The sequence below is a fragment of the Pollicipes pollicipes genome, unplaced genomic scaffold, assembly GCF_011947565.3.
Source record: "Pollicipes pollicipes isolate AB1234 unplaced genomic scaffold, Ppol_2.1 Scaffold_6029;HRSCAF=7151_pilon_pilon_pilon, whole genome shotgun sequence".
NCBI lineage: Eukaryota > Metazoa > Arthropoda > Thecostraca > Pollicipedomorpha > Pollicipedidae > Pollicipes > Pollicipes pollicipes.
In genome coordinates this window covers 120,778-133,618 of record NW_023596799.1, presented here as the reverse complement: position 1 = coordinate 133,618, position 12,841 = coordinate 120,778, and the positions used below count along the sequence as shown (strand labels likewise).

Sequence of the window (12,841 nt, the reverse complement as noted above, 5' to 3'; positions counted from 1 at the left end):
TCAGACGCGCATTGGATGATACAGATCGGCCACCAGACCGGTTTGGAAAGAATAGCCAGGCTAAAGTATGTATATCATACCGTATCTACTTACAAACAGGCGCTTTCTATGACTACGAATGGCTGAACCGTGCAGCAGGCTAGGATGCAATTCAGTGGGTCATTAGCATGACCCCGAACGGCTGACAATCCGTAACGCCGGCAAGGATGATAGAGGAGCGAGTGCGTGGTAAAACCCGAAATGACAACGTGAGCTTTACATAATTTTAAAACGCACCTTGTCTTGACTAAAAGCCGCCTACATGAGACATCTGCATGAGAGCCCCTGGCACAACTACACGAGAGCTCCTGCCACGTCTACATGATATCTTTTGGCGCACCTGCACGAGAGCTGGCGCATCTGCATGAGAGCTCCTGGCACATCCGCATGAAAGCTCCTGGCACATCTGCACGAGAGCTCCTCGCTTGTCGGCATGAGAGGTCCTGGCACATCTGCACGGGAACTCCTGGCTCATCCGCACGAGAACTGCTGGCACATCTGCACGAGAGCTCCTCGCATCTGCATGCGAGCTCCTGGCACATGTGCACCACAGCTCATCGTTCATCCGCAAGAGAACTCCTCGCACATATGCACGAGAGCTCCTCGCACACTGCATGTGAGCGCCTGGCACACCTGCATGCGAACCCCTGGCACATGTGCACGAGGGCTCCTGGCTCATCCGCACGAGAGCTCCCGGCTCATCTGCATGGGAGCACCTGGCTCACCTGCACAAGACAAACACCGACCACCAGCGTCAGCAACGCCAGCCACTGCAGCGGTCGCACGCGCCGCTTCAGCATCACCGACGACATCAGGGCTGTCACCAGGATCTTGAGCTGGTACGACACCTGGCAGGCGGCCAGTCAGCGACATCAGTCCCCACAAGGAAACATCAGTCGAACGGTTGGGAACATCTGTCCAACCGCCCAGCCATCGGCTCGCGCCGATGGACGCTGCAGGCATTCGACCTCTTGTTCACCAATAGGATACCATGCATAACTTAGGTTACGCATGGAGAAGGGGGCGGGAGGGGAGTGAGGCTCTGAAGTTACACGCTACGTAAATGTAACAGGGGAGTTTTGAAGTTTTGATGAGACCATTACGTTTTGATGCGTTTGGTAATCATGCTAAGAAGGTAAATAACGTTACCCGCCTCTCATGACAAGCAACACGTAGCTTTTTGTTTATCACCCGTAGCTCAACTAGGGGTGGACAGACGTCATCCTCTTGAGACGTTATCCTTAACACAGCGCGACTCGGGAAGGGAAGCCGCCTAGTGACCAGTGCGTAGCCAGGGTGAGAGACGTTGAAAATATGTAAAAATGGGGAACGTAATTTATGACCTACCCTGTACAGCGGGCTTGTGCTTTGGCTAGATATGCATGCAGTAAACGGGTCATACAGAGTCAACGGCTGGGACCCACGGGCTTACACAATGCATAGCAACATATGTCAATGCCATCCGGGTGTCGTCATCGTTCATGACATCGTACTTGAAAGATACCCTAAACGTAGTCAAATCTAAACTAACTGGTTCCAATATCAAGAGATAAGTTTTAGGCATAAGCAGATACATTGTTGAAAGGATGTGAATTAAAACATTCAGAGCTCATAACGTCCAATGGCCAGAACGTCCAGAATCGCAGCATCCAGAGTTCACAACATCCAGAATTGTTCAATGTCCCTGGACACAGGACAAACAGAACATTCAAGCGCACAGCCTTAAAAGTTCATAACTAGCGCTCAAAATATCCAGTGCGTGAGATCCAGGGGTGGGATACTGTACCACTTCCTCGCAATCCTTAACGTATTGATTTGGATGTTGCCCTTTAGATCGCTATCGTTACCAAATTCGCTCGTCTATGTCGACGAGTAACGGCGTAGGGTACAGTGCAGCCCAGTTTAAACCACTGAGCATGGACATGGACAGCGTTTTGTTTATGCACGCAAACTTTGCAGCGTCAGCACGTCTTGGCAGCAGGCGTATTAAAGAATTCAAAACTTACTCTCTGGCTCGTGGCATGGAAGATAGGTGGCTACTTGGCAGAAGCTGCACGGTGGTCGTGGATATATATATATATATATATATATATATATATATATATATATATATATGCGTGTATCCTTACATTTGCTTATCACTGGGCATGCGGCTAATGCATGCATCAGATTTCGCACCAAGCAGTGGTCCAGAACCACTTAAGACAAAGGGCTTTTGTGTCTTAAGGCGATCGGATTTGTTGTAGGAAATTAGCTTCCGTGCGTGTCCTCGTTCACTTACGACAGCCTCATGGCAGGGCAATACAATACATTTTCAAAAATAATCATATCTCGAAAATACTCACATACCCAATACTTACATGCATATATATATATATATATATATATATAATATATATATATATTATATATATATATATGCATGTACTCGCGATTGACGACAAGTTTTTAGATGCACGTTTCGCTGAAGATGAGCATATGGTGTAATTTTCTATTTCTTGTGAAGATTTTCTAGCCTACAGAACATCTGGCGAGTTATGATGGGGGATATAACGGGAGAGCTTTGGCACCCACAGAACGGAGCGCAAAAGTGTGGATTCATGTTATGGTACGCTCAGAAAATATGTGGCTGACAGTAATATCCATTCTGTATGTGTGTGTGCTGTGTATGCGTAAATCCCTATGCTCGCTGCATTTTTTAACTCTAGTCTGATTTACCGTTTTGCATGCCTCGGACTGAAAGGCGGACAAGGGGTTAATGCGACCCTTCCCCTGGCGTTGCCAAACTAATAAATAAGTAGCTTAGCCGAGAACACAATCATTTATTCTGAACACGATCTCACAATTGGTACTAGCTTTCACGTTGTTGGCAGGCCAGAAGTAGAATTTTCCTGAAAACCGCAGTTTTTAACTTTACGAGACCATGCCTTTTGGCGACATGAACTTAAATTGGCGTGTGTCTAGTTCGATCCTGAGCACATTCTGTAGTACAATTCTGCTGCCCCGTCGCCCAGCCATCCGTAGATCGCCATGGAGTGTTTATCACAGACTGCCGCTGCTCCGAAACCCGAATCTAGGAACACGTTTTCATGCCAAAACACGTGCCATAATCGCCACCTATCATGGCGATGTTAAACGTCATGCTATTGGTACGCCGGGTATTGGCGACAACTCTTGTGAAACGAAAATCACCGTTTTGCTATAAATATTAACTGAAGCCATGCGGGCAATACAGGCAAAACACTGTTTGCTTCCTTCCATATTTGCTTGCTCCTGGCTCGACCTCACGCTGAGCCCGTCTTAAGACCAACCCCCTCTCAACAAGTTGTGATCTGTCCGTGGGCTGGTGCCGAGAGGATCCGATGCTTGACAAACTTTCCCCGTTCGGGAGCAAATACAGCTTTTTCATTGACGCGCCAGACCATTCGCACGCGCTTGGCGACAGGCAGGTTGGCGGGAATGAAAATAGGCCGAACGATTAGCCCATCGACCCTATTATCCCGTGATCGACCAAGGCTAACGATCCCTGTTACCGCGTCAGACAAGCTGCAGTGCACGCATGAGACCGCGGGAAATATGAGAAAGAAAGGGGTATGCAATGTGGAAATGATCATGATAGTTTCAAATATGCTCAGCTCCTTTCATCGCTCGTTAGTTCTTTCGGTACTGTATGCAGGAGCACACAGAAAGCTTACGGCAAGCCCAGTGTGTGTGTGCTGCATGTTAAAAATGCTCTTGAAACGGGAGACGCAATAGTGCAGGTGTTAGGCGACTAGCAGCCGTCCGCACATAGCAACACCGCGACAAACGTTAGCGTGTTATGCTATGGTAGGTATTTAGCGGATACGTCGCCAGCAGGTAGCAGAGTGGCGGCAGGTCCCGCCACTTCAAGCGGCGGCAGGTTTTCTCTGATGCATGTCCTGGTTCAGATAACAGCATACTGTGCGTTTGTGTTTCTTCTCGCGTTTTTCCAGCCTACGTATATCTCGCGAGTTATGAACGGAGTTACATGATGGGAGATATGTGTAACCCAGCAATTTGCGTGCGAATGTGTGAGCTCATATAATGCAATGCCCAGAAATGTGGTTGATGGTGTATGTGTAAGTGTATTGTCGTACGCATATGTAAGCACCTACTCTCGCTGTGTTTTGCGTTATGCTATTGCTGCATTGGATATCGGCATGGTGTCGTGGAAAGATAATCCTTATTTTGCTGATAATTGCAACAGTGTGAGACAATGTTTGGCTCCTTCCACATCTACTGGCCTTTTGCTTGACCTCACACTGACCCCGCCTCCAAAAACCAAGTCCCACGCGACAAGTCGTGACCTGTCTGTGGTCCGGCGGTGGACGATTACGGCGCTTGAGAAACTCAAAGCAAGAACGTTCCCGACCCGACCAGTTAGAACATTTTCATCCATGCTCCAGACACCACCCACTTCACGGCGGGCTGGTTGGCGCGGACGAAAACGGCGCGAAGGGTCAGGAGATCCGCCAAGGCAACCGATGGCCGTAACTGCGTAAGTACGGCTGCCACGAACCTGACTTTGCATGATACCGAAGGAAGTATACCCACGACACAGGTATATATAATATGGATGTGATAACAATAACTTTTTAGGATGGACGGTTTTCTTCAACGTTTTACCAGGCCTTTGGTAACGGAGGTAGGTACACCGTGCGCTCAGGGAAAGAGCGGCAGAGAGTACTTTTTGCGGTGCTTATTGTAAATGCCCTTGAAACGGGAGACGCGATAGAGAAGGCAATAGGTGTCTAGCAGCGGACCGTATGTAGCAACACGGCGTGCGTATCCGTTCGCGTGCGTACATGACCTATTGGTGGGTATCTGTTGACTTGAAGGAAACATGCGCTTCGAGCCTGGGTGGGGTAAGTTTAGAGGCAGCATGGCCAAGTACACACATGTCTCGTGCGAAGGAGGTGCCAGCTACATGACATGCACAAATAGCACTTTTCGGAACACTGAATGGGACTTTGCGGTCATAAACACAACACGGTATATACTCAGACCCACGCGAAAAAGCGACATAACTGGGGCCTACGCATGGAGCCGAATGATTAATCGAGAAAATAATGAGCTACGCATTGAGGCGGTGAGGCGTGTCTTATCAACCGACCTCAACCAATGACGGAACCAGAGTGGTGGGGTGGTGGGGGGGGGGGGGGGGGGTAGGGGGGTGCGGGGAATGGGTCGTTGCTCCCCGTCCCCTGGGGCGAGGGGATAACACAATATCATGGTGATGGGGAACCGAAATCCTCATTTCGGATTCACGTAACCTTTATTTTCAAGACACCAACATTTTAGGGACACCGCAGCTGACCACCTAAGTTCATTTTCGTGAGGTACTAAAACCCGGGACACAATAACCGGCCCCAAAACCTTCGTTCTCCAACGGCACCAAATTTCAGGGACACAGTAATGTTGCGCCTCCCACCCTGCAAAAAAATCCTGGATTGGCCCCTAACTCTCATCTCAGGGCACCACGACCGTTCTTTTAAAGAGACCCTTTGTCGAAGAGGGCGACTCAAACTTCCCAAGGCTTTGGTTTTAAAAAGAGATCAAAATCCATGGCCACCATAATAGGTGTGCCTTTTCCGTGGCGAAATCCTGAATCAACCTGTTCCACAAGCGAGTACCAGCAAACTTCATCACCGGACATCATGGCTTTTATTTTCCAGAGGTTTCACAATAACTATATTTGCAACTTGTATGCAGGAATCTGTCTTACTTTGCGGCGCACTAGAAAACCAGGAGTGCAACGTGCGCAAATACATGGAGCTTGTTAATTTTCTCACGATCATGGTGGGTCATGTCATTTTGGGGTTAAGTATTTCAGAGAAAAAATGGCAAAATGCACTGAAATTAACTGCAAAAACACCATCAAAATGAAGCGCAAATTTGATTCCTAGATCATATACGGCTAGCCGACTAGTTGATGCCATCACCTGATAGCTGATCAGCTGATAGCTGATGACTAATGCAGAGTTTTTGCTATGGATATTGCAAAGGAGTAAGCATATCATAACATTCAAATGTATTAAACGTAACGTTCAAGTATAAAAACTGTTAAAAATTCAATAACTGTTCGGCAAATACACATACATGCTCCTCGGCGTAATGGGCGTCCGGCGCAAATTCATTCAGCAGTCGGTAAGACGTCAAGCCCGATCAAAATTAACAATATTTAGTACCTCCTACCGATGTAGGTCCTCCTGTAATATAGGAAAATCCAAGACCAATAGGGATGGAACCTGAGCGATCGACGCTGCAGCGGCAGGCCAACAAAGACGCTTCCGTCAACAGTGAAGGGTACTCATAGCAAGTGAGAACGTAACACCAAGACGGTGGAGCCCCTGAATGATCGGGAGTTCCCCCGCAGGCTAACATAAAAGGTCCGGCCAGAGCACAGGATCCTCTGAGAAAAGGGAGAATAACCAGGACCAGTGTGCACGAATGAGTGCCCCTGCGTGATCAAGGGTGCCCGGGCAGGTTAACAGAGAGGGCTATGACAAGAAAAGGATCTTCAGCAAATGAACTGAAAGGGAAAGAGCCATTGATCGATGCAGAGGGCCCCTGAGCATCGAATGCTTCGGTGCGTTACCTTACGTGGGCTCCAGCAACAGCGCAGGGTCCTCCTAATAAGCGGAAAGAACCCAACGCCAATATGAAGGGCCCCTGAGCAACCGAGTGTGTATATGGGGCCAGGTAGCAGCGGTGGGGCGGGAGAGCCTGCCTCGCGGGTGCAGCGGCCCCGGCCGAGCCCGCGCCGGCTGCCACGTCTCCGGCCGGCGCGCCCGCGTCAGCCTGACGGCGAGCCCCGAGGCGCGACTGCGCCCGGGCCGGACATGGTCACCAGGCGTCCAGGTGATTCATGGAAATAACGCTCCACTGTACCTATCACGTGATCATCGGTGGAATGCCAAGTTGACTATGACATCCGTTTACAAAAGAGGGAAATCGCAGCAGGAGTCGAAAGAAATGTGCTACTGTACTGCCATCTAGCGGCATGAACATAAACTAACCTGGATGTCGTGAAAGCTGGATGCTAGAAACGCTGGATGTTACGACTTTAGATGTTGCGCACTTGGACGCTATAAACGCCGCTAATGGGCACAGGACTGGAGACGTGCTGAATGCTATGAACGCTGGATGTTGCGATCTTGGATGATATGAGCACTGGACGCTACAATCTTGAACGTTTTGATGGCCCCGGTTACGGCTACGACACCACCTTGTACTACAATACGGCCATGAGTTCAACACAGCACATCAAGGTCAAAGGTTCCCAAATGTGGCCTCCCATCCACGTTTATGAACATATGCTGCAGTGACTTCATACCAGGACAAAAGCCCGTGTGTCGCGCGCTGAAGTGGTATCCCCGTGGCCAGATTCCAACGTCAGTTATACCACTTCTCCGGACGTGTTAGACCACAAATTCATTATAACATTGCTGTTGCGGCCTTCAAATTTACATTTAGCAGCTGGTAATCCTAAAGTTCCGCTTGTATGAAGTCATCAGAGATGCAGTCCCAGAAGCCCTGGTTTGACCACCAAGAGATGTTCAGATCAGTTCAAGAGCTTGCTTGACCCGACGATGATGATGATGATGATTCGAGCTTAAGGGTGCGTCGGATGCCCTGGTCATATGGCGTAGAGCTTGTTTGACCATTTCGCGAATACGCATACAAGAAAGTAAGTGTTCATGACTCTACTAACGACTCTATTTCCTGGGGGGGGGGGGGGCGGGCAAACTATTCCTGCAGGGCATGATACAGCCTGACTCATACATCATGGCGTTCACGAGTAAACTGGATGAAGGTGTACGAGAGTAAACTGGATGCAGGTTAAGCTCCAGACAATCGATAGAAAGCAAAATGATGCACTCAATTCACACGTCAATACGATCTGTACACCCAACTCCCCTTACCTGGAATGTCGGAGCGTCCAGGTAGGTGAGCGCCACAAACACCAGGTTGTTCTGGATGGTGTACAGGAAGCTGGGCACGGCCAGAGGCAGGGTGTGCCACGGCTGGCCCAGCACCTCTCGCCGGAGCACGGCAGCTGTCTGAGACGCAGAGCTCCCTGCGCGCACAGACAAGCTCAGCTGCGCGTCCGACACGCGCACTCGAGCTCACAGCCGGCTTCGGTGACCGGCGACTGCCAGTGGCGGTGCCGTGTCACGCCTGGCCGGACGGTTGCATTCAGCGCTGTCCCGGGCTTGGTCGCGTGACGGAATATGGCGTCCGGCTGCTGGCGCGATCTTTATTCACATTCGGAGGAACGCGGTCACGCATATTCCGAGGAGTGTTCACGAGGTGCTGAGATTCTTGTTTTAGCAGTCTAATGTGTGGTACACGATGGCAACGTAACAGCTACAAGATTTAATATTCGTGCCACTGGCAGGAGTATATGTGGAGACACTTCACGTGAGTTTTTTTTTTTAAATACCGACACACTTCAACCGGCTAGACCAAGGCTATCCAACATGAGGTTAACATAAGCTACATAAACTTCCGGGATCTCCGGGGGTCAAAATGACCACCTCCCCCCCCGCACCCTCTCCGCACCCGAGCGAGGGGCACACAGCCGGCAACCCGGGCGCGTGTTAAGCTTTCCATTATATTTTATAGTTCACCGAAGATATAACTTTCAAAACTCACCTGAAGGGGCATATCCGCCAAATTACAGTCCATATAGCGACCTTTTTATGACCTATAGTATCGCTTCAAGTTTGAGACTGCAGTCAACAGCGTACTGTTTAAAAGTCCGATTAGATATGACCAATCATTTTGTGAGCAGCACTGAATTCATTTGCCATAGTGTTCTGCATTCAGCGGGTCAAAATGAATGAATTTGCAGGCCGGGCAAGGTAATGCAAGGCCGGGGAAGTTAATTTGCGCGTCAACGGCCATGCCCCGTCATCCATTTTGACACTCTAGCGTAATACATCTAGATACATGTTTGCAGGTCAACCATTGCAGACCCAAAGAAAATTGGTAGAAAACTTGGTAGCTTTTAAGTAATTAAGAACAATAACTTCACCAAATGATTCCACAGATTAATGTATGAGAAACAAGTCAAAGCAATCGCAGCGCTGCTGCATGGTTCTCTTACCATTTTCCAGCCAGAGAATCTGCAACACCACACAGAACTTGATGGTCTCAGTGAGTAGTACTGCTGTGCTTGCGAAGTATGGCGCACCTGAGGAATTGACACGCGAGTAGCGCATGGCCAACACCAGAGCAGTGGTCTGCACGGTGATCACCATTAGCGCCAACCACTTCAGAGATAGGGCTCCCATGTCTGACCTGTGACGGAAAATGTAACGTTAGCAACACAAACATGCGTTTCAAACAAAACAGTTTTCCAACAATGTCAGCGCCCAGAAAACCAGACGGCTTTCCTGCCTGTGTACAAAAGCTGACTCCGCAAAAAAAATAAGTAACCATGCATGCATCAAGCAAACCAATGCATTCTCATCAGTTATTACACAGCTAGGAATGTCCCCAAGTCAATAGAGGTGTAAAAGAAAGCGGATTCTGGGCGACGTGATATGATAACGAATAGGATGAGGATCTGAAAATATATTGTTTTAATTCAGTTCCTGAGAATTAAGAATGAGCTTTAGGCAGATTTTATAACGAAAACATTATTTATTTTGACAACAAAATGTATTTCCTAGAATTTCCTAGTATTACATGCTCACACAGCAACATCTGTACAGTGAATAGAAAAAATGGAGGCCCAAAGGTACCTTTCTAGCTAGAGTCGCCAATGATCCTTTAGACTATTCAGATTGTGAATAACAAACTGTGTATGTTGTCAGCACTGTGTGCAACTGTGTGCATATGTCAGCACACATGATCTATTAGATATATCTTGACCAAGCAAAATTTACACCTTTGCACTATGCTTTTTTTCTGTCGTTCACGGTCCACGGTCGTCATTGACAACCATGGTGTGCAACTCTACTGATGCGAATAAAAACCTGATTGGCCCAACGGGCAAGGGCCTGTCTACCGAGAAGCGCAATGGTTGAAGTTTGATCCATATAGTTCCATTCCCAAAGCCAAAGTGCGACTCAAAAAGGGCCATTGTCTCACGTTAGGAGAGAAATAAAAGCCATACGTCCCACTGCATTACTCACAGGATAATGGATTCATGCCCGCATATCTCTTTGTTCACATGTGTTAAAGGATTGTAGCATTTAGTCACATAAACATTTCAAGACATTAACATGTTGCAAACATTACAAAAAACGTGGTTGAAAAAACGAGCCAAGTGGCATGTATCAAATTCCTAGCAGTGAAAGGAGAATAAATGACATTTCTCCCTCAGGGTGTTTTGTGCTGGGAGGTGAAATGTCCTTGGTGAACAGACTTCAAATAAAAAATCTGAGCTTTTCATACAGATTTCGAGAAAACTGGCATTACTGACGAAATAGTGAGAGTCTGATGTAATGTGTTAAAAAACAAAAAAAACGTGGGAGCTTTAAGAAAGGCACGCTTTTGTCCATGTGATACAATCAACAACTAAAATTGACACACCAAACTGAAAGCTATTTAGGCTTCTCCCCCCACAGCCATGTATTGCATAAGCATAAAATTCCAGTCATAAACTCTGAAAAAACATCATATCAGACATAAATGTAACTCTAAATTCCATTTATGTATATTCAGCACTCAAAATGTGTCTGATGCCTGCCTAAATCCCAGCTTAGCCTTACAAATAGAAAAGAAGAGATCATTTGGGAAGTACATGTCTGAAAAGACCTGAAGAATCCCTATCAGTGCTGTTCTTGGAGTTTCCCTGCTGATAGTTCAAGTGTCTTCAACATCATGATACCCAGAACTTAGGTTGTAGCTATCTGGGCCTGGTGTGATAGTTTCTATGCATCCAGTGCATGTCCAAAAGTTTTAATGCATTGGTACTAGGAGGTGTAATAACACTTAGTGAGCAGATTATTCCATTCATTTGCCCCACATGCACAAGAATGTTTTGTTACCATGTAGGTTATTTGCAATACACTTCTTATGCTTCGGGGGTGTCTGCGAGTGCTGTGCTATCCTGTGTCATGCTGGAACAATTCTCAGACTGGATTCTGGCTTGCCTGTGGTTACCAGGTACACCATGAACATGTCTCCTCAAAATTGATAGTATAAGCTGGGGTAGCCTGAGCACCCTGACCCTTCATCATATTTTACATGTGGCAAACTGCAGCCCAGCTTTGTTTCCCTCCTCAGTACTGTTTCTACTGCATCCTGCCTTCAACAATGCATTCTTACCTACTACAACTGCTATATTCAAGGTGGGGCCTGACCACGAACTCAAACAGCACAGGACACAGTCTTGATATCTAGTGCAGCCAAAATGCCACTAAATTATCACTAATACCAGTGAGCTAGTATTGCTTTTTGAACTAGGATGGGAATGAAAAATTCCACCACGAAGACAGAACAGAAAATAAAAATTCAAGCTACAAAAGCTGGGGTCAGTGAGAGATGCTCTGGCAAACAGACATTACATTGCTAGTTTGGCATGGACATAATATCACAAGCATGACACAAATGCTGTTGTTTTTTCACATCTAAGGTCATTACACTAAAACAGAATACATCAAAGAACACCATTTTCATAACAGTAAGACAAGCACCAAAACTATGTACCACCCATGTTTTGATTTGCTGACCTTTGCCATTACTTTCCTGGACCTTTTAATGCAAAACAGAGCAAAGGAGTTCAGTGACAAAAACAACAAAATTCAACAAGCATAAGGCCTCTCAAACAAAAGAAGTCTTGGACTCATGCACATCAATGCATCAACACATCACTAGATCAAACAACTGATTTACTTTGGTTTTTAAGAGGGGGGCAGGAAATACAAATATTTTGCCACTGTTGTTTTGCAAAATACCTATGCTTAATTCCATGAAAGCAACCCAGCTAAGCCTGACCTCCATTTAAGTTTCATTAATCATCTTAATGACTTCATGTTTGAGATTTTGGCTGCACTTTAAAATGGTCAGGTCCAGCTATCTCCTGAACATCCATCCATATCATATGGCAATTACTATGCAGCTGAGTTTCCCTACATTAAAACATATAGTCAATATCCACAGTAGTCATTTGGCAGTCACCAATCCTGTCAACTATGGAAAGCATCTTTTTTGGACCAGACATAACCAGACCAGGCACTGCAACAAATTTGTGAAAGATTAACAAAATTATGGGACAAACCAAGCAAATGACATGTCTTGTGAGCTCACAATTTGTCTCGTATACAAATTTTAACGGATTAAAACATAAAATTGCCCAATCTGGTTAAAAATCGTGTTACGAAAGCAGGCATGGTTAACAGTCCCGTGTCCCAGAGTAGAAATTGTTGGTCGCTTAAAGGTATACTTCTTCCTGCTCCCTCAAACCCGAAGTCACAGTCTTTCGCATGGTTTTCTGACAGACAGGATCATCAACCCCCCCCCCCCCCCAACAGAATATAAATATCAATTATACCAACCTACAAGGCTAAGGAGTGAAGTAAGTAAAGACAGCTCTGCACGACGAAACAGTTTTGAAAGCGAAAATTGCGGTAGCCAACACTTGTGTATTAGCTGCGCCAAGTCTGTCCCAAAGATACGTACACGAAATAATTGTGTATATTTGTTTCCAAGTCGCTAGAGACTTTTCCGACGAAATGTCTCAGGATAAACCCTGGAAGTTCCAGTTGAATGGGATTCCCAGCAATGCTGCCAACTCAAACGAATAATGCTACTAAATCCGAGGGTA

General features: G+C 46.8%; 1 protein-coding gene across 1 annotated transcript; it reads right to left on the bottom strand.

The window, feature by feature from the left end:
- Nucleotides 1-764: 764 nt before the first annotated feature.
- Nucleotides 765-12,606, bottom strand: LOC119104170 (UDP-N-acetylglucosamine transporter-like; the record flags this gene model as incomplete). The annotated part of the gene is made up of 4 exons (XM_037227849.1): nucleotides 12,577-12,606; nucleotides 9,173-9,366; nucleotides 7,986-8,140; nucleotides 765-887 (listed from the first exon to the last, which is right to left on the bottom strand). Coding segments are annotated over exons 2-4 (465 nt in total), but the record flags the coding sequence as incomplete, so codon positions are not given.
- Nucleotides 12,607-12,841: the final 235 nt, after the last annotated feature.